This window comes from Hydra vulgaris, chromosome 08, assembly GCF_038396675.1.
Source record: "Hydra vulgaris chromosome 08, alternate assembly HydraT2T_AEP".
NCBI lineage: Eukaryota > Metazoa > Cnidaria > Hydrozoa > Anthoathecata > Hydridae > Hydra > Hydra vulgaris.
The window spans coordinates 45,443,882-45,470,616 of record NC_088927.1 but is presented as its reverse complement, the minus strand read 5'-3'; the positions used below and the strand labels follow the sequence as shown (position 1 = coordinate 45,470,616).

General features: G+C 29.5%; 2 protein-coding genes across 6 annotated transcripts in view; both read right to left on the bottom strand.

Moving 5' to 3' along the window:
• Positions 1–4,629: 4,629 nt before the first annotated feature.
• LOC136084334 (uncharacterized) lies at positions 4,630–7,211 on the bottom strand. The gene is made up of 8 exons (XM_065804375.1): positions 6,898–7,211; positions 6,667–6,754; positions 6,314–6,550; positions 6,074–6,139; positions 5,843–5,980; positions 5,510–5,721; positions 5,102–5,261; positions 4,630–4,794 (listed from the first exon to the last, which is right to left on the bottom strand). The coding sequence occupies exons 3-8, from the start codon at positions 6,384–6,386 to the stop codon at positions 4,643–4,645; spliced, it is 801 nt and encodes a 266-aa protein (XP_065660447.1). The 5' UTR covers positions 6,387–6,550; positions 6,667–6,754; positions 6,898–7,211; the 3' UTR covers positions 4,630–4,642.
• Positions 7,212–17,583: 10,372 nt separating this feature from the next.
• Positions 17,584–26,735, bottom strand: part of LOC136083885 (TNF receptor-associated factor 3-like) — a 105,055-nt gene continuing 95,903 nt past the window's right edge. For 3 of the 5 annotated variants that reach the window (XM_065803800.1, XM_065803801.1, XM_065803803.1), the window contains one exon: positions 23,876–24,336. In XM_065803800.1, coding sequence (XP_065659872.1) covers positions 23,884–24,336 — 453 coding nt within the window. In that variant the 3' untranslated portion in view covers positions 23,876–23,883. Of the gene's footprint in view, positions 18,416–23,875; positions 24,350–26,735 lie in introns of those variants that run through there. The other 2 variants (XM_065803804.1, XM_065803802.1) reach the window with 2 other exon arrangements.

The following is a 26,735-nucleotide window of genomic DNA, read 5'->3' as shown; positions in this document are numbered from 1 at the left end:
ATGTTGAAATCCCCGGCCAACAGGACGGGTAGTCCTGTGTTCTGCGAGATGCCTCCAAGGCCGCCGAAAAAAAGACGCCTTTCTCTCGGCACATTAGGAGCATAAATATTCTGCACCTGCATTTCGTGTTCGTCAATTTTTATCATGACATTTAATATTCCGTTATTGTCCCTTTTTAGTTCGTTTAAAGAAACATTGGATTTAGAGCCAACTGCTACCCCACAACAGTTATGACTCGGACGAGAGTTCCAAATAGACTCGCCAGTCCATTCATCACTCCACTGTTTAACAGTGGACGGTCCGGATTTTGTCTCCTGAAGGAGGATAATATCGAAGGTGGATTTTTTGAGAAACCCAAAAAAATTATCGCGTTTGTCTTGGTCGTTCAGACCGTTTATGTAGCACGTTAAAATATTAATAGCTATGATGAAGAGGATCAGGTTTCCTAATTTAATAAACTCGTGTACTTTAAACATGAATATAATAATTTTACAACCTGACATAAAAAACACTAACATAAAAACCTTAACCTTATAGCACGAGTTTTCTTTTGAACTGACGTAATACGAACAATAGGACGCACTAGACCATAACATTCCACAAAAAGGCGCGAACTACAACAATGCGAATTACGACAGCTTATGCGCTTATTCAAAAATGTGACGCGCATAATTAATGAAAAACGTGTAATAGAATAAAAAAGATCGAAAAATAGAAACTTCTAGCGAGAAGATAAAATTAGAGTTTAAGAAAAGAGTTCGAAAACAAAGTAAAGTGAAAAGAAAAAAATAATAAGAAGAAATACTCTTACGACTTCGTTTCCGCACGTTTTAATAAGTCGTACTTTTCGTATTCAAAATTCAGTTCCTTATTTTGTTCAGTTGAGTCTCCTGACAGATATTAGCTTTCCATTTCGACATCGTAAAGTTTTTCCGCTTGATTTGGAATTCCTTGTTTTGAAGGTGTTCCACCCTCTCCTAAATCGTTTTGACTCTTCCTTTTGGGTTTTGTTACTTCTTTTGAGTCACAAACAATCTGTGTTATTTCTTCGTTTTGACTCGTTTTCTCTTCTTTTTTAAAATCAAATACCTCTGGTTTTTTTTGATTTGGTTCTTTAAGTGAAACCTTAACAGATCGACTTTCATCTGTTTCTTTTACGCTTTTTAAGATCTCTGAATTTTTAATTGTAATAGCTTCAGCAACATTCGATTTTTCTGATACAGTTGTTTTAATTTCGGGTTGGCCGTTGTGTTTATATCTAAGTGTGAGGCCATCTACATTTTCAAAACGTGGTAATGGGTTGATAAATGGGTTCGCCCAATTTTTGATTAAAATTACAATGTTCCCTGTGAAGATTTCTTCACCGTGAACTTTCACACTTTGGCAATAAAAGGAATCATACTGTCCGCGTCCTTGAGCTAAATGATTCCCAAGTTTGTTGATAGCTTTACACCCATTTCGAAGGAAACCAATGGGTATATTCTGAAACAACACGTGGACTTTTCTGACATATTTCTGTTCAATTTTCAAAACACACCCTTTTATCACGATCTCAGTTTTAAGGAAAGAAGGAATTAATGTAATACTGTGAATAGCGAACTCGAACAATTTGTGGGCATAATGTCTGGTGACACCCCATACATTTGATAGCAAATCTTTTTAGATAATGCGGCAAGAAGTCGTTAACGCTGACATTTAGATCTCCGTATCTGCAACAAATAACAAAATTATTTTCGTCCACGTGATTGGAGTTAAAAATTCCTAATTTGGTCTTCGTGCCATAGCTAGATTTTGACGAAGCAAGAGCATTAGCACAACTCTTAGCCATCATAAATTTCTTGATTCTCGAAACCAACAACAAACTAATAAAAATACGCCTTTCAACACGAATACTGTAAAAAGTTTAGGTGTTTTTTTCCTTTTTAAAGCCAATAGTACTGTTAGTTTATGGTGTTCTTTTCCATTATGGACTTGATATTGGGTTTGCTTTCCATGTTACGATGACGTCGTTGTGAACTTGATGTGAGTTTACTAATTACGCCTCTTCGAATGACTTTGTCCTTTTGTTTGTTAAAGCTTGTTTTTTGCTTATGGTTTTTAATTATTTATATACAGCAATTCACAGAAACAAAATAATTCATAGAATAAGTAGACTGTATTGCTTGTGGGCTCGATTAAAAAAAACGTAACTTTGTTTGAATCTTGCAAATTTACGTTAATCGTGAATATTCCCCAAGTCACTCTGACGTCAAACGTAAATAATCGAAACGGTCATAATTAAGGAGGTGATAACATTGCAAAAAATAAGAAAAAATCCTTAGAGAATTTTCGATAATAAAGAATGTTGTAAGAAAATCATTATGAAGACGTGCCAAAAAAATAATACCATTTTTATTCCAATGAAGAATTATGTATTAATATTTCCGTCATGCATTATTACGGCATAGTTTCTCTTTTTATTTTTGGAATTAAAAACTGATTTGCAATTGGCTGTTGTTTAGTTAGGTTATGCAAAAAAGTGGTGAGGTTAGCTGTACGAGAGCTAGAAAGATTATATCACGTAAAAAAGTAGTTATGAAAGAATGAAGAAAGTTGGTATCACGTGAAAAAGCGGTTATTAAAGCATTAAGAAAGATTGTATCACGTGAAAAGTGGTTATAAAAAAGTTGAGATCACGCGAAGAAGTGGATATAAAAGAACCAACAAGTTGTTAAGAGTTTATAATAAAAATGCTTAATACTTGTTGAGTTTAAAATTATTCCAACAACGACATAATGTAAAGTAATGTAAACATTTGAAGACCTCAGTGGAAAAACCGGTGTTGTCACATTTAAAAAGTATTGAGAAAGTATTTATTAATCATTAATAAAAGTCTTTATTTAAAGCAAATGAAACTAAGCAATTGAAAAAATTTTTATTATAATTATTTTATTTAAAATCTATTCAAAAACAAAAAGTTTTGTAATTTTTTATACAAAAATTTTTTTTTCTTTGCTTTAAATAAAGACATTTATTTAAACAAATACTTTCTCAATACTTTTTAAATGTGACAACGCCGGTTTTTCCACTGAGGTCTTTATTTATATAAACCACTTCTGTACTTTTTTCGACTTTTAAGTTTGAATTCTATGCAACTTTTTTGCGTAAATTAACCGAAAAAATGTTTATAATAAAGTATAGATAAATTTTATACGGAATTTATGTCGTTAATTTTTTATTATTATTATTATTGCTAAATTTCGACATATGTATAAACGGACACACAATATAAACATACAACATATCAACAATTTTCCGTTGAACAATGCCTTAAACGTTTTGATGAAAGATTTACTAATTAACAATAGTTTATTATTTACTGAAGCTCAATTAGGTACTTATAAGTACCTAATTAGAATAATTCTAATTAGAAATAAAAAGCAGCGTAAAAAATGTTTACATATGTTATTAAATGAAAAGAATAAGTTAATCAATTTTTTTAAGGTTTTTTTAATGTTTACGTTTTCAGAACAATTCACGGCTTCTACCATTTCGAATGCGGTGATAACATTACCATCACGTGCAGTATCGGTGACCATATCAGTTGTGTAATTTATAAATGATCTCGATTTATTGCTGATTGTTGCTGTTACACATTATATACCCAGCAAGCACAACCATACGGGACCCACACGGGAACCATCTGGGATGTCAAACGGAAACCGTACGGGATTTGGCCGCGGGATCTACACGGGAACCATATGGGCAGAATAAAAAAAAACGAAAAACTTTTCGGCTGCTTTTTTCTTTAGCCCGAATTGACCCCAGATTTCTCCCGGATGTGTTTAAAATAGATTTAATTTGTAGATTTTTTTTTTTTTGATTTATTTATAATTTTTATTGTTTATAATTTATATTTTTTAGAGTTTGTTAACAAACTCTAAAATAATGTAAATTATAAACAATCATTATAAATAAGTATTGATATTTTAATGTTTGGTTCATTCTTAATAATTTAAATGACCATTTAAATTGTGGCAAAGTTATTATTTATATAAGTTGTAATGAAAAATTTAAAACACAAGGACATACATAAGTATGCTTAAATTCTTTAGCCCGAATTGACCCCAGATTTCTCCCGGATGTGTTTAAAATAGATTTAATTTATAGATTTTTTTTTTTTTGATTTATTTATGATTTTTATTGTTTATAATTTATATTTTTTAGAGTTTGTTAACAAACTCTAAAATAATGTAAATTATAAACAATCATTATAAATAAGTATTGATATTTTAATGTTTGGTTCATTCTTAATAATTTAAATGACCATTTAAATTGTGGCAAAGTTATTATTTATATAAGTTGTAATGGAAAAATTTAAAACACAAGGACATACATAAGTATGCTTTATTGAATAAAATAAAGAAGTGTTACAAATCTATACAACAAATATATACACAGTCACAGACAGACACACAGATATATATATATATATATATATATATATATATATATATATATATATATATATATATATATATATATATATATATATATATATATATATATATATATATATATATATATATATATATATATATATATATATATATATATATATATATATATATATATATATATATCTGTGTGTGTACGTATATATTTATAAGGTAATTTCTGCTGCATTAACTGGTACACGTTCTTTTCGGCCACCTTTTCCTCTATCTCGAGCATTACTAAACCATGAAGAAAGTGCTTCTTCAAGGAGCTTTATTGATAAATTTTCTTTTGTGCCATAGTTTTTTTTAGCAGCACCTAAAAATAGGTTAGTTCATTTTAAATAAATTATAAGGAAATTTTATAAGCTTCTAAATCATTACATACTACTGCTAACGATGTTGCCGTGTTAAAGTTTTAGTGAATCATTTTTTCAAGAATTTCCTGTCCTAAATATTTGTAAAAAGTTGAAGATATTCCCAAGATATTTCGACAGGAGACACTAATAAGGAAATGGGGTTTAGGTGAAGGTACAATGGCTCTTTTTGCTATTTAATTCAACAAGCAAAAAAATCAAAAAAACTTGTACAAGAAAAAAAAGGAGAGCATATAAAAACATACTTACAAAACATTACTTGAAATAGATGCAGTGGCTGAAATGGCTGTTTCTTTTTTTGGCCTGTTAAGTTGTATTTTCGTGCCAGTTCAGGAGAGAATAAATGCTTCATATTTCTTCTTACAAAATCTGTTAGGTTTGCTCCACCATTATTTACAAGAACCTGAACCTGAATATAAATGTTTATAATAATTAATAAATAAATAAATATATGTATATATATTCTTTTTCACAGTATTTTTACATTAAATCCCCATTTGTTATTAAATAAGTGAATAATAAATGTTAATGTTTTCTACCAAACTAGTGCTGCACAAAACATGAATTTAACAATATGCATCAGTTTTATTTTTTAAACAATATAGACATGTACTCTATTGGAATATATTAGGTAAAAGTAAACTTTAAATGGTTTACCAAATTTTTTTTCACATCGACATCCTTCAACTTTTCTTCAATAGCTGCCACGTCCTCAGTTGTTTTAGGAGGTAAGTTCAGCTCAATTTGTTCCTCCATGATGCCATGTGTCACATTAATTTGTTGTTGGATGTTGTACAGCATAGCTGAATGTAACTTTTGGGTCTCTATTATTTCTTCTTGCCTAGCCAAAATTTTCAACAAAAGTTTTTCTGTTTGTGAAAAATGAAACCATTATTAAAAACCAATAGAAAACAATTTCATAAACAATAACCATTACATACACAATTAAAAGCAACAACTTTGGTAAAGCATTTTGTTTTAGCATCTTACCTGATGTAGTATGGCCAAATGTTTTTGACAAAGGACTAATTATGTCAAAAGGAAGACCAGGCATGTTTTTTGGCATAGCATTAGTTTCTGACTGAAAATCGACACACTGTGTAATTTGTTGGTGCTGAACTTCATTTTCTTAAAACCCCCCAAAAAAATTAAAAAAAAAAAAACAGTAATAAATTTATAATTTTGCAGCAGTTTAACATATTGCAACAATATAAATCTTACGTGATGATTCTGTGTGTACCACAGGAGTAAACAATCCACTGTTGCCACTCTCAGAATGATTATCCCCTACAAACCCAAAATCAATTATGGTATAACAAAATTTACTTATTTCAATGCTCAGCATAAAACTAAAATGAAAGACTGATCTATTATTTATGTACTGATGAATTATTGTAATTTATTGATATTTATCAAAGTAAACAAATAATTTAAACAGTAAAACCTGATTCTAAATCTTACCTGATTGTCCCACTGACAATACAGGCTTAAGATGCTTTTCTGTCATTCTTTTCTTTCTTCTAGGTTTTTTCATAAAAACAAAAATATCAATAAAGAACAGAAGCAAAAATTATTTTCAGAAAAAATTTAATGCAACTAAGATTATATAAAAAATAAATAGAACACCTATTGCAGTGTTTACTTTCTGAATAAGAACTTTCAACAACATCTTCGCTGCTAGACAATTTTTTTTCCAGACTGTTTAAAAATAAAATAGAAAACAATAAAAATATATGAGTGTTTCTATTAAAAAGTTTCTAACAATTAAATTGAGAGTAATCATTTTAATCTAAATTCTATATGAAATAGCTTACAGCTTTCTTTTTTGCTTGCTGAACTTCTCTTCGACATTAGAGGTATCCTCTGCTATTTTCACCTTTTTGCAGGCTTCTTTCTCATTACCTGAAATCATAGATCATTTGCAATTATAATAAGGCACTTGGCTTAAAGGTAAATTGTTTTTAAAATGAATAAAAAGTAGTAAGTATATTGCTGTATAAATTTCATTGTTACAATTTTTTTGTATTGTACAGATCAAAATTTACCAGCAACTGCTAACAATCGAATAGAAAAAGTTTTCCAATCTGTGTCAGGTTCAGAGCATTGCTTTTGTGCCCTACTGACTTTGCTTGAATTTGACCATGGAGGCCAGTAGCATTTTAATTCTATACGCTGTCTAACCAATCTTGAAACTTCTTGAAATTCAATTTTGTTAATAATCCAATTGAAGGGAATATATTCAGTTTTCATCTCAGTGTCAAAAACCACAATAGCATACATTCTGCAGTCTAGTAATTATGTTTTACCTAAAAAAACTGATTAAAACTCAGAGCTAAAATAAAAGTAATTTATTTTCTAACAAACAAATAAAAAATTACATTTAAAAGTTAAAATTCAAAACAAAGTGAAAAACTGTGGATTACTGATTACAAAAAAACTGTGAATATGCATAGCATGAGGTGTTGACAATGATAGGGGCACACCAACCAAATTCAAGTTTTAAGTAAGTTATGTTTAAGTTTCTAGATGGATATTAAAGCTGAAGCATTGTAAAAAAAAAAGAATTATCAAAAATTAAAATTAAATTATTGAGAATTGATAGGTGTATTCCTTTTTGTAACACCTCGTGTATATTATTAAAAACACATTAATGGTTCACACTGATGTAATAAAGTACATATAAAAATATGCATAGCATGAGGTGTTGACAATGATAGGGGCACACCAACCAAATTCAAGTTTTAAGTAAGTTATGTTTAAGTTTCTAGATGGATATTAAAGCTGAAGCATTGTAAAAAAAAAAGAATAATCAAAAATTAAAATTAAATTATTGAGAATTGATAGGTGTATTCCTTTTTGTAACACCTCGTGTATATTATTAAAAACACATTAATGGTTCACACTGATGTAATAAAGCACATATAAAAATATGCTGTTATGAAAATTCAATATTCAAAAACAAATTCAAAGTTCAAAATGTTTCAATAGTGCAATTTTGGCATTACAATAAACCCATTTTTATATGGTAAACAAACATATTTTTTTACAACTTCACTTAGTGGTAAACACTGATACAAACCATCAGTTCTTTCAACCAAATAAATATTTAATTTTTTAGAATCACATGGATCTTTAAAAAAAGATTCTTTGAAAATAAACTCCTCAAAAAGAATATAAGCACAATGATTGCTTGCAGTTGGTTTTAATATATTTCTAACAGTTCCAATTTTACCACATATTTCAAAGCAATTATCTCCAACACTGTTAGACATGAAATACTTTTTGCTCTGATACTGCTTGAATTGAAGATAGTGGCTCAGTGTAATATTTACAGGACCATCAGTATGCAATTTACTAAAATTAACAATATGATTAGGTTGACAACTATAAACATCAGCATTTTCAAAAATTCTTTTTGCAATTTGTGAACAAGGTGACTGGGCCTTGCGAACAAGCTTTTTAAGCTGACCAAGATAATTTTCATATTTGATTGATGAACAATTGTCAAGAGCACCGTAGTGTTTTGCATCATCAGCTAAATGTATTAATGAATGAACATTATATACTAACTGATCTCTACCATATAGCTCTTCAAAGGTCTGCACAAAATATCGTAGCAACTGACTTGCATACCCAGCATAGTGTTTAAGTAAGGAAGTACACAACAAAATCCTGACAGCAACAGATAATATCCATAAAATTTTGATAATAATTTGGTAACAATTTTCCTTTCAAAACAACCGGCCCTGTATAAATCAAAAAAAGACGGAGCTCAGTAGCCTTCCATCGCCTAAATTCAGCTAACGAACGAGATTTCCTAGAAAACTCTTTTGAAATATATGGTTGCAAAGCAGCCAGTTTTTCAGAAATGACTACAACAATATTTTGTGACAACCTGCATGATGGTGGGCCTTGAATCCATAAGTTTATAATTCTTCTGACAACACCCAAACAAACACAATGCATATAATCAATTGGAAACCCACTTACCATATTATAATTTAAATTTGTGAAAGGAGATACTGCATTATGGTGTTCTGAATCAAGTTGATTGAAAAAGTCTAGATCGGTTCTTAAAGGAGCAGATAAATCAGGTAACACTATTTTTTGATACCACTCACCACGTTGAATACATCGTTCACAACAATCGCATCCATTATGTGTTTTAATGCATTTAACAAATGACCGAGCAGGTGCATCACAAATAACTGCTTCCAATTTTATTTTGTATGCTTTTCCAGTGTTGTCACATATAACACCAACTTCCTGAAAACATTTCATTTCATCAATAAAATCTTTTAAATAGTTATCAACAGAATTTGGTTTACAAGAACTGGAAAATAAAGCAATTGGAAATATGCTTTGATCAAGCTCTTTAAAAGAACCAAGAATTGGCCAAAGTGTTATGTTTGAGTTATTAAACAATGGAATACCATCAATATTGATATGTATAGTAAAAATTGAAAGGTCTGTTGAAAGAAGTGATTTTTTTAATAGTAGGGAAAGCCAATATTGTAATCCAATGTAGAAATATTCACCACCTGCAACTGTTTTGCTTTCAATTTTCCTTTTTGTGTGTAGAAGTGATCTAGAATCTTTAGGCAAATCTGATCCATTTTTTCTCAAAATCTGTAGTAAACTGTCTAAAGCATTGTGAGATATTTTAAAACTGGCTGCCCATTTTCCTAGATCATCATCCAAGCTATTATCATTTGGGTTTAGTTGTTCTATTTGTTCGTTATCAGAATCATCATTAGAATGTACAAGCCAATCTTGAGTATCATAAAATTCTGTAATATTGTTTTTGCTTAGGCTTTCGTTAGTGTCAGAACATACATATGAATTATCATCAATCATATTATCTTGCACAATTAAATCATGATTTAGTTTATTATTTGAAGAAGCTTCTTCAACTAATTTTGCCACAACTGCAGAAATTTTTCGTCGTTTTGTTCTTTGTGAACTCATGGTTTTTAAAATGAAGAAAATTTGAGAACTTGGTTTTACTTCAAAAGGATAGACTATTAAGTAAGCGCTCAAGTTGTCATAAGAAATTTCACTTGACCTGCGCGCGCATACGGGAAATTCAGAAGGGACCCAGATGAAACCCGTTAGAAAATACCAGATTTAGCCCGTACCGGATGCCCAGGTTAAAACCGTACGGGTCCCGCATGGTTGTGCTTGCTGGGTAGCTCTATATTTATAATGTATCGTACTTCAACCTTCCTCGAGAACAAAAAATAGAATAGTATATCATGCGGCTTTACGACTAAATAGAAATCTAATCGTAGAGCTAAAAAATCTGGCTTGCTGTATTGGATTTTGCAAAATTTACCGCTAAAATTACGAAAATTAAATAAGTGACTTTTGCTATCAGATTTTTTTTATAAAAAAAACTTAATTTTAGTAGTCGGATAAGACGAATACACTTTTCTTACTTACTTTTCTTAATTACCCGCTGTACATCTCTGAACATAGTATGCTATGAACATAGTATGCTATGAACATCTCTGAACATGGTATTGCTATTCAAATAGTATTGCTATTACATCAACACTTTTTCATATTATTATCTATTCATTGTATTATCTATTTATAATATCATTTAATCTATCAGGCATTTACCTGTAAATATGTTATGTAATGACGTACTAAACCGTTTTAACTTTTTGTCTCTATTTTTGGCCATATATTTTTGAAATTTTGCTACCTTATTGTCTTGATCGTAGATTTTTTTTTTAATGTATGGAAGCCATATTCGTAATTATTTTAACTGCACCTTTTCAAGATGTAATTAAGAACTTGATAGATGTAATTGAGAAGATGAAAGTTGCAATTGAGAAACGTAAGATGTAATTTAGAATATGAAAGTTGTAAATAAGAAATCGTAAGATAGAGTTGTTAACCGGAAGATTTCGTGCAATTCCAGAAAAATAAAATTCTTTCGAAAGAATATTGAGAATCAGGAATTTTTTTTTTTTTCATACCGAATTTTACGAAACAAAAAAAACCGTCGATGTTCATTTTGCTAATGCTACTTACGAAATGTAGCCTTTCGCAAGTTGAATTACGAAATAAAACTATTTTGTTATATACGAAAGTAGCGCTTACAGAAGTCGCACTTGCGAAATGAGCTCTTTCGCTAAACGACGTTTTGAAGTCTTTAAAATTTTGTTGTTGGCCAAACGGATATAATTGTAAATGTTTATAATAAAATTTTATTTCAGTATTGCAACATAAGAACATTTTAAGGATTAGTTTTTAAAAATAATGATAAAATACCATATTTCTTTCGAAAAGAAACTCTTTCACACCGCATCTTGCAAAACAGTTCTCAATGGAAAAAAACTTAAGAAACGCGGCATAATAAATATATTTAATTACGTTTTATGGATCAAATACGTATAATTAACTAAGTAATTAAAACACTAACTTTTTATATGATATTGATAAGTTTCAGTTAATATTGATAAGAATTAAATAATAAAGAATTAAATAGTAAACTTGAACATATGAATGCAATTGCCTAATCGGGAAACAATGTCTGTGTTGAAAATTAAAAAAAGACCTAGTTTAAATGATGAATGCTAAAACTTAATTATGTAATAAAATGTCTAAAAATAGCTCTCACATGTTTTCAAATAGAATAATTTTATGTTTAACCAGTTTCAATTTTTTCAACCAATATTTTCAACCATTATTTTCGACATTAACCCATTTTCAACCATTATTTTCGACATTAACCCTAAACATTAGAAGTCTTAAAAAAAACTTTGAAAATCTTAAAGCTATGTTACGAAACATAAGCCATGAATTCAAGGTAATATGTCTTTTAGAAACTTGGTGTCAAATTGAAGATTCCGTTAACTCGAATCTTCAATTACCAGGATACAAATCAATTCATAAAACCCGAGTTGGTGGCAGAGGAGGCGGAATATGTTTTTTAATTCATAATTCAATTTATTTTCAAAAATCAAAAAATCTTAGTAATTGTAATGCGGAATGTGAGTCGTTAACTATAGAACTACTGATCCATAATAAAAAAAATGTTTATTTAACCGCAATGTATCGACCACCTAGCGGAAATATAACAACGTTTGAAAACTATTTAGAACAGTATTTAGTAAGCGTTAGAAATAAACAAATATACTTAATGGGGGATTTTAATATAAACCTTTTAAACCTAAAAAATGATATTAAAGTCGAACGCTTTCTAAATCTCCTCTATCAGCACAATATATTACCATTAATTAATAAACCAACTCGCATAACTCGTCAAACTGAAACTGTCATATACAATATTTTTACTAATAACTTCTCGAAATATCACACTCAAAGCGGAATCATAAGAACTGATATAAGTGATCATTTCCCAATATTTTTCACATCAAATTCAATAAACAAAGAAAAATCAATCAAGGAATCAAACAAATTAATAAGCGTTACAAAAAGAAAGATAGATAAAAATACCATTGAAACCTTTCGTAACTATCTATCACTGGTAGATTGGGATCAACTCATCAACTACAAAGATGCAAATAACGCTTATGAATATTTTAACTTAGAGTTCAGTGATGGGTATGAAAAAGCGTTTCCAAAGCAAGAAAAAATAATTAAACTTAAAAGCTTACAAAGTCCAAGCTTACAAAGTTCAAAGGTCTTATTAAATCTTCCAAAAAAAAACAAAGACTCTATGAAACATACTTAAAAAAAAAACTTACAAAAATGAAAACAAATACAAAAATTATAAAAACCTCTTTGAAAAAATAAAAAAACAAGCAAAAAAAAATATTATTCTAATTTATTGCAAAACAATATTGGAAATAACAAAAAAACATGGGATGTTATAAAGAAATAATAGGAAAATAAAAGATTGACTCTGGTAATACACTGTAATTTAAATACTAATGATAAAAACATATTTATCAGTGATAAAAAAGAAATTGCTGAAAGCTTTAACAATTATTTTATAAACATTGGAAAGACGTTAGCAAATAAAATAACTCATAGTAAAAAACTATTTAAATCACGCTTAAAAAATGTAGACTTTACAATGGATGAGTATGACTTATCTCCTGATGAGCTTTGGAATCCTTTTGAAACCATACAGTCCAGAAAAAGTTCTGGTCTTGATGACATAGACTCTAAAGTTGTTAAAAACGTTTATGACGTTATTGAGTATTCCCTAATGTATATCTTTAATCTCTCATTAAAAAATGGAGTTTTTCCTGACCGCCTAAAATTAGCACGCGTAGTTCCAGTATTTAAAAGCGGAGATGACTCGACTTTATCTAACTACAGACCCATCTCCATACTCCCATGCTTCTCAAAAATATTGGAGCGCATAATGTATAATAGACTCTTTACATACCTTCAAAATCATAACATCCTCTACAATAACCAATACGGATTTAAAAAAGGCCACTCAACTGAACATGCTGTAATAAAATTAGTTAACGAAATTTTAAGTGGCTTCGACAAAAACAAACACACCCTTGGAGTATTTATCAACCTTTCAAAGCCTTTTGATACTGTGGACCACGAGATCCTTCTATACAAACTTTATAATTATGGTATAAAAAATAAAAATTTAAAATGGTTCAGTTGCTATCTAAAAAACCGTAAACAAGCCTTATTTTACAATAAGACATACACTCCCCTTGAAATCGTCACATGTGGTGTTCCCCAGGGGTCTATTCTAGGACCTCTGCTTTTCCTAATCTATATAAATAACATATTTTTATCTTCCAGTATATTGAACTTCATTCTTTTTGCAGATGACACTCAAGCTTTCTATACCCACTCTAACATTACTAAACTTTTTAATACAGTAAATCAGGAACTTGAAGAGTTGAGCGATTGGTTTAAAGCAAACAAACTTTCTGTCAACATTGAGAAAAGTAATTATATCTTTTTCACAAAACCATACAATTCAAACAAACTATCATTAAAACTTCCAGATATTCTATTAGACAAAGTTAGACTAAATCGAGCGTTCTCAGTTAAATTTCTCGGGGTATTCTTAGATGAACATATTAGCTGGAAAGACCACATTAATATATTAAAAAACAACATATCTAAAAACATTGGAATCATGCATTAAACCAGACATATTTTAAATAATGCATGCCTTAAAAGTTTTTATTTTGCATATATACATAGCTATATTAACTTCTGCAATATTGCCTGGGCTAGTACCTTCCAATCAAAACTAGATTTAATATATAAAAAACAGAAACAAGCATGCCGTATATTAACAAACGCAAATAGAAATTCCAATTCTAAACATTTAATGAAGGAACTGAGAGTTCTTAATATCTACGAACAAAATATCTATTGCATTCTTCGGTTCATGTTTAAACTCAAAAATGATCTGGTCCCTGAAGTCTTCCATAACTTTTTTCGCCTTATTAATCACAAATATCAAACAAAATACTCTATCAAGATCTACTATATTCCGAAAACCTCTTTAAGACAATCTAAATTCTCAATATCCAGCAGTGGACCCCAATTGTGGAACTCATTTCTAACAAACAAAATAAAAACGATAAACTCATTCCAACATTTTAAATGCGTTGTAAAACAACAGCTACTAGACCTCAACATTAATAAAACAATCTCTTATTTTTAAAATTTTTTCTTATTTTTAAAATTTTTCCTTTTTTAATTTAAATCTTCACTTTTTCTTGAAATTCTATTATATTTCTTGCTTGGTTATTTAATGATGTTCATTGTAAAAGAAGTAAAAAAATAAAAAAATAAAAAAAAATAAAAAAAAATAAAAAAAAAAAATAAAAAAGTAAAAAAAAAAAAAAAAATTATATGTATTATAATTATTTTATTATATTTGTATTTGGTTTATATTTTTGTTATATTTTGTCAACGACAAAAATGGGGCAAAATGATAAGACATTGTCTTCTACACAGGTCAGAAATTGGCCTTTTAGGTTTGATTTCGGAACACCCCAAATATTTATATAGATTCTTTATAACAAACCTTTAAGATTCACAGAACTGTAAAAATTAAAATCCTGCAGGTGGCACATTTTCTGAAAAACCATTTAAAGTAGGGGGACCTACAAAATTTCATGTTCAAGTAAAGAAACTTCCTGAAATAGTGCAAACCTTAAATTATTGCATACTAATACTAACATCAAATAATGATTTTCTGTCAAAAAAAAATTAAAAATAAAATCTAGGAACATGGAATACACAACGTTTTTGGGGCACCGACCCCAATTGGGGCAAATAAAAAAATTAAAATTTTTTTTTTGTACAATCTCATAGGTAATCTAACTTTGTTCATAGAACTCAAATTTAAAAAAAATATAAAATTACAGTTCAAGAGTTATGACCAAAAAACTTTTGATCCCCCTCCCCTTTCCAAAAACATTAGAAAGTTTGAAATTTTAAATGACCATAACTTCTAAAGTGCACATAGTTTTTTTATCAAACTTGAAATTTGTCAATGAATTTCTATTTGGGCTAAGCATTAACAAAAATATTTTTTCAAATGCGTATGCCCCCTCAAACGGGGCAGTTTTCCTGAATTTTGGGGTACTCTTGTTCGAAAGCTTAAATTGCAGCTATTTTTGGGATACTTCTCTTTTTTATTAATACCAAGATTTACATACAAAATAATATATTTAATAATATAAAGATCAACTTAGAGTTAGCTCAGCTTTTATTAGTACGTATTACTTAACATTTATTATTACTTGTTAGTTGTTTATTGTTATTTAAAGATTTGATAGATATAAATAATGATGACTAACTACATTCCAACAAAGTTATTTGATTTATTTAAATTAGAAGAAATTAATATAAATTTATTTAATTAAAGTTCACTTATAAATTTTGATAAACAAATAATACTTTTAGTAAGTATTAAAATTAAAGAATTCATAATGCCTCATTTAATCTCGAAAGAAGGAAGAAGATTTAAGTTCAAAAGATCTCATAAGTTAAACAGACTTTTAGTCTGTGCTTGTTGCTTTACTAAAAACACTAAGTGTATTCCAGTTACAGAAAACTTGGAAAGGCTTGTTGTAAAGCATTGTCACAATGACTATAGTATGAAAGTAATGAAGTATCCAGCTGGGCTATGCCTTACGTGTAAAAGAAACTTGTACTTGGTTAAAGCTAGAAAACCTCTTTCAACATCTGTTAAACAGAAATGGAACAAGGAATCTTTAAGCAATTTCTACTGCGACAGGAGCTGCAAAAACGGTAAAATTTGTAAATTGGCAACTAATAAAATCTCAGGTTCTATATTATGCTTCTTTTTTAAAAATTAGTTAAAATTAAATTCATTAAACAGTTCTTTAAATAAATATAGACAAATAAAACAAAAATAATATAATTTCAGAAAAAGTTGGTGTTTGCAAGAGTTCAAATTTTGCTTGCTTAAAGATTTGTCAAAAATATTTTCACGTTATTGGTAAAGGTATACGCCATAAATGCTAACCAAGAAAGCAATCAAAGAATCTGGCAACTTATTTATTAAATAAAGATGTTAAAGTAAAATATTTATCTAAATATTAATATTACAACTAATTTTTTAAATCAGAATGTTTCTTATTATTATTATCTCATTTGTAAAATAGTTAGGTTTTACAGCTTTCACTGTATTGTGTAGGTTCAAGGCCAAGTAGTGTCCAATATTCTGAAAGGTTTATATTCCAATAATGAAATGGAAAAAGGTGAAGAAATGTTGTGTTCGACTGGTATAATGTTAAAAAACTTGCTTTCTTTTTATATATTTGAAAATGTTTTGCCTTTCTAAAAATTTTTTTCAATTATATAGGTGGTTCTAGAGTCCCTCTAACTTTAGGTCAAACTTGTACGAAACCGATAGAAATACCATTTTCTGAGTTTAACAAGTTAGTTGTTTGTTTGCAACTGACTCAGTTCAAATCTAATGTACTCTTGAAGACCTTCCGAAAAAATGGATTTAAGTTTGAAAGTAATATGGAAAAGAAATTGGATGATAAAACAAAAATACTTAAGAACTTCTATGCTTTAGAAAACGTTTCCTTTGAGGAAAAAAAGAAAGGTTTAATAAATAATGTAAAAAGAGATTTAGTTTATGTAAAAGATATTACAGAGTATATTGCATTTGTAATTGAGTACAGAAAGCAAGATCTCTTCAGTACTTTTGTCAGAGTTGGCATAGATTCAGGTATGAGCATTTGATTTGTAATAATATAGATAGATAATAAACTATAAATTTAAAGAAAAATGAGTAAATAAAAACACCTTAGGTGGAGGTTCAATGGAAGTTATTGCAAACTTGTTTAACCCAAACCAACACAGACAGAAATGATAGGGGAACTTACTCTGGAATAAATTCTGCGCTTGTATTGGCATACTGTGAAAATATGCAAGAAACACATAGCAACCTCACAGTATTAACAGAAAAACTTCACCTTCATAATTGTAAATATTCTCTTGCATCTGACCTTAAACTCATAAACATTTTGTTGGGAATTTCAGTAATTAAATTACTTGAAAACCTCCCAATTTATTCTATAAAGGAAATAAATTTTGTATATATATATAACTATTTATATAACTAAAAAATATTTATAGACTCATGGTGGAAAATACAGTTGTGCCTGGTGTGATGGGGAAGCTGTTCTGAAATCTGGTCAACTTAGAAGCTTCGGAGACCTAGATAACTATTACCGCCAGTATGCTGATGCAAGTTTTCCTGAGAAACAAATGCTGAATTTTAAGGTTACCGTTATTTATATATTTGTAATCTAATAAAAAGTCTTTTATACAAAACTATCGTGTTCCATTTATTTTTATTTAGAATGTTGTGAAGCCTTGCCTTATAAAGGAAGACGATCCTGAGAAGCTAGTAATAAGCATAGTGCCTTTACCAGAACTTCATCTTCTCATGGGTTTGGTAAACCACATTTGTAATTATATTATACCACTCTGGGAAGGTTTAAAAGATTGGGTTAATAGTGTTATACGGAAAGGTTATCTCGGAGGTGCATATGACGGTAATGTTTCAAGAGCAATATTGAAAATGGTAGACAGTCTTGCATCACGAATTCCAATAAAGTTTTTCCCTTTAGTTGATACATTAAGGATGTTTGACAGAGTTGTTACTGGTACATTTAGTGAACCACTAGATCCAGAGTATCACAAGCTTATCCAAGACTTTACAAGAAGTTTTGAACACTCTCAAACATATTGTTCAGAAGTGAGTACAATAAAAACTCGTTATGTTTAATAACTTCTTTAAATTTGATAATTTCATTATAAATACTTATATATTTTAGTTCTTGAATAAAAGTCTCAGCGTGACATGGAAAGTACATGCCATAAGCGCTCATCTTGGAGCCTTCATAGATATGCACAGCTGCTCTCTTTCAAGATACAATGAACAATCAACAGAAGCCTCGCACCAAAAAATGAAGTTTGTTGTAAACCGATTTGATGTCTCTGTCCTTAGCTCAAAGCATGGTGAAAGAAGTAAACGAATTGCTGAAACTTTTTCCAGCATGAACATGTAGTTATTGATGTTTTATGGAATATTCTTTAGTGAACCTAAACAAAAAATATTTACTAAAAATAAAGGGGCTTACAATTATTTGGCATTTTGAAGAACAAAATATTTTTACACAAAGTCATAGTATGGTAATAAATAACAAATCTGTCCTAAAAATGGCTGCGATTTAAGCTTTCGAACAAGAGTACCCCAAAATTCAGGAAAACTGCCCCGTTTGAGGGGGCATACGCATTTGAAAAAATATTTTTGTTAATTCTTAGCCCAAATAGAAATTCATTGACAAATTTCAAGTTTGATAAAAAAACTATGTGCACTTTAGAAGTTATGGTCATTTAAAATTTCAAACTTTCTAATGTTTTTGGAAAGGGGAGGGGGATCAAAAGTTTTTCGGTCATAACTCTTGAACTGTAATTTTATAAAATTTTTTAAATTTGAGTTCTATGAACAAAATTAGGTTACTTATGAGATTGTACAAAAAAAAATTTTTTATTTGCCCCATTTGGGGTCGGTGCCCCAAAAAAGTTGTGTATTCTATGTTCCTAGATTTTATTTTTAATTTTTTTTTGACAGAAAATCATTATTTGATGTTAGTATTAGTATGCAATAATTTAAGGTTTGCACTATTTCAGGAAGTTTCTTTACTTGAACATGAAATTTTGTAGGTCCCCCTACTTTAAATGGTTTTTCAGAAAATGTGCCACCTGCAGGATTTTAATTTTTACAGTTCTGTGAAGCTTAAAGGTTTGTTATAAAGAATCTATATAAATATTTGGGGTGTTCCGAAATCAAACCTAAAAGGCCAATTTCTGACCTGTGTCTACTGCTCCAGTAATATATTTCACGGTAAAATGTTGTACAAACTTTTATTAATAATGACGAATATATATAAAAAAAAAAAAAAAAAATTATATTTGAGGTGCTCTGTTATATGCGCTTTTGCATTTATTACCTCAACAACAACAAGTAAATTTAAAAAAAATTTAAAAATTTTTTCAATGATTTTTTCTAAAATGTTTTCTTTTACAAAAAAAAAAAAAAAAAGTTAGGGTGAGAAGAGTAATTGTTGCCCCTTGTCTTGTTGGCCCTGATAATGTTTTAATTTTCAACATCCCAACGTTATTGGGATGTTGAAAATTACAATTACGTTACAACTGCTGAAAGTTTTAAAGCTCTACCTATTTTGGAGAGCAGTAAAAATCTAGCTGCAAGGTTTTGCAGAAAAAAAGCTGCCACAATTTTAACATAGAAACTCACCAGGACTATACAAGCGTTGAAAGTTTCAGAGCTGTATTTAGTCTGAAAGTTAGTGATAAATTAATTGCAAGATTCAGTAAGAAATGACAACAGCCAAACAACACTTAAAGTTCAGTTAAACTTTGTAATGGAACCAAATATTTTACTAAGTTTTTATATATGAGAAGATAAATAGCTATCTGCCAAGCCAAAGGCAATAAACAACCGAAAGTCGGAAGTAAACCAAAGTTGGTACTTGATAAATATAAATATATATAAACACTGGCATAGAGACATGTTGCGGAGGGAGCGTTTTCCTTTCCCTCAAGACTAACTCAAAGTTTCAGTTTTTTCTATTTAAATTTTAGCTGCGTTAGACCCCCTTAATTCCTCCCCCCCCTCCCTCGTCCTCACTTTCTTAAACTTTCTAGGTCATTGCATATATATATATATATATATATATATATATATATATATATATATATATATATATATATATATATATATATATATATATATATATAGATAGATAAATAGATAGATAGATAGATAGATAAATAGATATGTAAAACTATTGAAGAATTATTTAACAACATTATTTTATTTAAATAACAAAAATTAACATTTTTTGTATAATAATGAATGCTTTCAAGGCTATTCTGTAAGCGCACATTCCGAAACGCTCCGTCCGGAAGGAACTGTTTCGAAAGTATTCTTTCGAAATTATTTGTTTCGCAAGTTTTTTTTCGTAAAATTATTGTTATTTGGTTATTGCGGAATAATTATTATTTATTTTTTTTGTATAATGCCTTTCGGAAGGTGAATTTGCGCAAGTACAACTTCCGCAATACCAACTTGAAATACGGAAGATAAAAATGCGAAATTTTCGTAAGTTTTTGTTAACGGCGAACAACCCTATCGTAAGATCTAATTGAGAGGATAAAAGTTGTAATTGAGAAAAGTATAAAGAATGCAAAGTTCTTTGTATTGTCGTTTTGCTCAGCACATTCAGTTACTCTTCTTCTATTATGCGATAAAGATAAAACATTTTTTTTTCTTTTTTCTCGTATTTCATGTCAACAAATTGGACAAGGTGGTTCTGGTTGTCCCGGATTTGTAAACAAATTTGGTAAAACAAATGCTTGCAAGGATTCAATTTAATAACAGACTTTCTTTTCGTAGTGTATTGACAAATAATACAAGGATATTTCAATTCCATTACTGTATTACTGTATTGCTGGTGCATTAAAATGCATGTTCAAGAAGACCTTTAAAATGACCTTTAAGCTTACATTGAATTCGCAATTAAAATAATGTATTCTCATTTATATATGACAATTTTTTTAATATTACAACTTTTTACAAATAATTACAACTAATTTATAACAAATTACAACTTTTATTTTTCAAATTACATATATGCAAGTCTTTTTTATCCTATATTTTATAGTCTATTTTATATTTTTGTTAATACTTTTTTTTCGAAAAAATCAAGACAAAATAAATCACCCTATTTGAAGTTTTTGTTTTGTTTTACCTTGATAAAATCTATTAAAAGCCTTATCTCGGAAACGGAAAAGCCGTATCTCAGAAAAAAAATGGAAACCAGGAGATGGAAATTTTTTACTTATGATTGGCTTTTTTACTTATGGTTGGCTTTTTTACTTATAAACTTTTTCCTTTATAAACTTTTTCCTTTGTAAAAAACAATGTTGTTATACAGCTATAGTTGGGGCCCATAATTAGTGAAAGCTGCATGTTTCTGCACCTGCTTTTTATATATGGATTTAACAATATAAATTAAATGGGTGACTTCCAAAAGTCTTGGGATTATAGATTTTTTTTAGTAATCGATGTGGTGTTTTCAAATTGTTTTTATAAAAATGAAAATTCTAAAAAAGAGTTTTAAAAATGTTTTTAAATGTTTTAGAGTAAAACCGGGTAAAACCGCACACTTATCAATAAAAAATTAAAAAACTTATCCATTAAAATTAAATTACTTTTTTATTTTTTATTTTTCCTTTTTTTTTATTTATTAGATAGGTAATAAAAAACTACTTATGATAATAAAAATATATGTTAAAAAAATAATAATAATAAAGTTAGTGAAAATATTAAATGTAAAGGAAAAAATGGTGCGGTTTTAGGCGACATTCTGATAAAACCGCAAACTTGAGAAAACGTTTTAACTTTTTTTATATTATTTTTTTTTTAACACAACTTATATTTATGAAACTATATTAATGCTTTTACATTTTTTGCAACAAAAAAATTCAGTTCCAAATACATATTATTTTGGTGAACATGTTTCTTTGCACCACCGTTCCTAACACATCGAATTCTCGCATTGCAACATTTTGTGTGTAGCTGTACTCTGCAATCTGTACATTTTGCAACTTTTAATAGTTTGTTGCTGCTGGTACTTTAATATTGTTTTTCTGAGGTTGCTCAGCATTGTTATGCTAAGGCATTTGAGTACTTGGCATAGAGATACTTTGCGTTGAGTTTAGCAACTTTCACGGCTTTCTTTGATGAAGCTGTTTCTGAGCAAGATGGTAGGTGCTGCGGAGGCTGCTAAAGTTGATGAAGGCGGATTAAACGTTTGTGTGATCGCTAATGTCTTATGATTTATGTTGTTTTTATTAAGTGGAAATAAGCCAGTGTATTCGAAATCAGCGATTGCATGCAGGCGTGCATAACATTTACGACTCTCGTACAGCAGTTTGAAGAAAAGTGGAAAATTTTGTTTAAAACCAAAAGTAATACAAAGATTGAAAATCTAAATTGAGTCTGAGTCTTTGTAATACTTGGTAAGAATTTCTTTCTATGCTTGTTTGACATGACAACAGACACCTCTTTCCAATGGTTGCCGAATATGTGAATTAGTTCTGGTAGTCAAATCAAGATTATATTGTGTTTTATGAAAAGTTATGTGAGTTGTTAGTTAAGGCAATCTAATACTAAAATATTAATACCATCAATTTTCTCTGTTTCAGGTATAAATACTTCTTTCAGCCATTCCATTAACGTATCGTAGTCCATCCAACCTGATTTTATAATTGAAAATTTGTTGCCAGCTGGACCAGCCCTTGCCCAGTCAGGACGAAAGTTTCTTTTGGCTTTGTATATCACAAATAGTGGTGAAAAATATCCATCAGCGTTGCAACATTTGTTTATAGTATCATGAATATTTTCATTGTAAGTTTAAATGCACGTCTGGACCCTTTTCGACACTTTGTCTGCTTTGCCTTGATCAAATCTTGCCTTGACCCGAAAAACCCGATAAACCAATTTCATCACAGTTCTAAATATGCGACCCATAAGTTATACCAGTTGATGTTGCTTTTTTAAATGCTAAGGTATTCGCTTTTCTTGTTAAAATTTTTTTTCTTCATAAAGGCATAAAACAAGTCTTTACCAGGCATGCCATTTTTGAATATGTGCAAATGATCTTCGCGTTTAAGGCAGCATACAAGTTCTAGGATTTCATTTTGGGTTAAACCATAAACCCAGTCACCCAGTAATTGGAACACATGCACCATCAATCTTTCTGTTTCATTTGAGAGTACGTGGTTGTAACTGATTCGTGGAGTTCGTTGTCGTTGTTATTTTTGAGATCTTTGAGCTTTGAGACTGGAACACCATGTCGGAACACAGCTTTTCCCATCGATGCTTAATTTTAGCGAGTGAGTTAAATGGAATGGAGTGAGTAATGATTATATTGAGAAATAGTAAAATAATTGGTCTTTAATAAATAAGAAATAATTATATAAACAAATAGCATTATAGTACATTTTTGATTAAACCGAAATTAACACTAATTGGATTAGAGGGGTTATGGGGTTATGGCACTTGCGAAAAACTAAACTATGTAATGCGTGCGGTGGGATCAGAAAAAAGAGTGGCATTAAAATTATACTATCAGAATTTCCGTTTTAAAATTTTTTTTTATATCAGTTTTGGTTCAGGCGCTATTTTGCTCGCAACAACAAAAAATGTATAAAAATTTTGACTTCATGTTAATGTAGTACTAAAAAAAAAAAATCCTATATAGCACATCTCCTCAATTGAATTGCCCATCTTTTTTTATTTTCTGCATTCTGCCGTATCCGGTTAGTTTTTTCTTTCATAATTTCGATCGATCAGATATGGTGAGGGGTTACTGGAATGATAAATATGGATTAATTATCGGGAAATCTTAAGGTAAAGTTTGTGGTTTGGGAAAGTGTCATGTGAGGAAAGAAAACCTGCCCCACAAGTAAAAATTTTGTTTTCATGTATATTTTTTTTTTGCAATTTCGCAAGCATCCCATAATTTATTTAAGTTTAAATGCCATGAGATGTCTTCCTTGATTTCTGCTTCTTCTAAGGGTCGGAGAGTGTCCTCTAATTGTCGGAGAATGCGCTCTATTTCTTGGCGCTCTATTTCTTGGCGTTCTATTTCTTCGCGCTCTATTTCTTGGCGGCTTTTTAGGGCGTTTAAGATGTTCCTTCGTCGTTGTGGTTCTCGGAGTGCTGGTCGTTGTAGTCGTTCTTGGAGTGATGCTCGTCGTTCTTGAAGTGATGCTCGTTGTGCTCGGAGGTTTTCACGGTGGTGGAAGGCGTGGCATGTCGTGCGTAGTTGGAGGAGGTGAATTTGTTCCAGTAAAAACAAGGTGGATGCGAGGATGTTCATGCTCGTGGGCTGGCTGGTAAAATTTGTAAAGAAAGGCAGAAACTGCAAGCTCTAAAGGGATGATCTTAAAATAAAATAATGTTACTTTAATGTTACTAAATAAAGTTATGATAATTTCATTAATCAGTTAATAATAATTCAATCAAGTCTTAATCCTTAAAAATATTTTTGCCCAAGCTACTACTGCTTAAATGTTAACATAAAAAACGACCTTAATGTTAAGGCAAAATAATTAAGCAATTTGGGACATGAAAAACCTTAAACGAGCCAATAATCTAACAGCAACCCATGGGATACGATATAAAAATGTTTTCTATCAAAAATTTCTAAAAAAAAAAGCGAGGATAAAATAAAACATTAAGAAATTACTTTACCCTATCCCACTGATATTGAAATACCCAATCCCACTGATATGGAAAACCAAAAATGGAGAGGAAATAGAAAAGGTTTTAAAATCTAAAACCGGAACTTCCAGAACTTCTTTGCAAAGCCTTCCATGTGTCTCTTTCACGCGGAAAAAATAACTCAATGAAAAATATATATAAACGAAATAAAAGGCGGTGACACCAAGCACAAAATAATAATTATCATTAGGATATTTGACACAAAGCTTTGCGAGACAAAAATCCATATTAAAAACAAAATAGATTGTAAAAAATATAAAATCGACGCTTTCCCACAACCCCTACGCGTTTTATCAGCAAGGATAAAAATGCTTGGATATTTACGGAAGAAATTATCGCTATTATGAATGGTAAGGACTTAGACGTACAGAACGAGCTGTTGTGGTAAAAGTGGAGAGTGCAAAACACGTAACATAATGACTTTCGATGGTTAAAAGTACGTTTATTTGGAACACATTATGACTCGTGAGTGAATAATAAAGATTTGGTATTGTTTTATGTTGGTTTATCTTGATCTTCGTAATATATATATATATATATATATATATATATATATATATATATATATATATATATATATATATATATATATATATACACTTTTATAACATCTTAAAATCTTAAAATATAAAAGTATATAAAATCAGAGTTGCTAGTTAAATGTTTGAGATCGAGAACACATTAGAGGCACTGTCCTTGGGAAGTCTCCATCTTTTGCAGTAGGGTCTCCCTCTTTGTAAAGTCTTCTTCTCAAAGAAGAAGAAGACTTTCCTATGGGTAATATTCCTAGGTCCAGTAATTATATTAAAGCAATCTCCCTTAAAGTTTGTCAATTATGGAATAAAATGGCCATTGTTAATGGAGAAACCTGTGCCAAGAAAAATAAAGTCAAAATTATAAATTTGTAATTAAATCAATAAAAAGTACAAATAAATAAGAAGATAAGTATTGTAAGTACCTATTCAAAATAATAAATAGATAAATAATTTGATAATCAAAATTACAAACTTCTTATGAAATCAACACAAAGTACTAATAAGAAGTACTTTTGGTACAAGTGTTATAAATAGGAGAAATTATTTGACCAAAAATCTGGAATTTTAAAAATCTGGAAGAGAAACTCTTTATTAAATTCAGAAATCACTTTATTAAATTTAGAAATCTTCCGATTGGTGCAAAGCTCAGTGCAGTATTGTGCCTATTATAACACATCTGCGAGATCTGCCACCTAAAAACTTAAAAGAAATTGAAGCTGTACTCAATGCGGTGGGTATGGGTATGAAACCGATTTTCACATTCGCAAACAAAACAAACTACAACAGCTTGATTCGGTCTTATATCGACTCTTCTGAGGAAATGTGGTGCTTACATTTTGATGGGCAAACAACATTATTTTCTAAATTTTGGGTTATATTTTTGAAAAAATTTTCTTTTAAAAAATTTGAGAAAAGCAATTTTTGGTTATAACATGATACATGATATTATTTCAGAATACAATTTATTTAATAAAATTTCCTTTGTAACGTGTGACACCACTGCAGCAAATACAGTTCTAAAAAAGGAGTAATTAAGGTGGTACACCACCAAGTATTCTAAATTCTTTAAACTTGAAAAAAAAAATCAATTTGATATTTTTACAAAATATATAAATTGAGAATGCTTTTTTATACTAAACTTTATTTTGTCTCGCTTATTTTGCCTCGTTTATATCAAAAAACCCGTCTTTTTGATGGGTCTATTCAAAACGCAATATCTTGAAATATATTAATGCATAACCTATGAAGTTTTTTGCACATGTTCTAGACTTGTAAACTAAGGTATTGACATAGGGATTTTTAGATTATTTGGCTACATCAACAACTATTGCAGTTCTTCTATAGAACATTAAAAAATATTTTTTTTAGGCCTAAAAACTAATAAATAAAGAGATGGGAGAATAATTTTTGAATTTTGAAATGTCATTCCTTACAACATAGTATAATAAACATTTCCTGAAAATTTGAAGTGATTTGTTTTACTACTTTACAAGATATCATGTTTTCAATA

Coding starts and splice junctions, on each gene's coding strand:
- LOC136084334 (XM_065804375.1), bottom strand. CDS start 6,386: ATGAAAAAACCTAGAAGAAAGAAAAGAATGACAGAAAAGCATCTTAAG. Junction 5,981..6,073: donor GGTACACACAGAATCATCAC/GTAAGATTTATA, acceptor GGGGGTTTTAAG/AAAATGAAGTTCAGCACCAA. Junction 4,795..5,101: donor TCTATTTCAAGTAATGTTTT/GTAAGTATGTTT, acceptor ACCTATTTTTAG/GTGCTGCTAAAAAAAACTAT.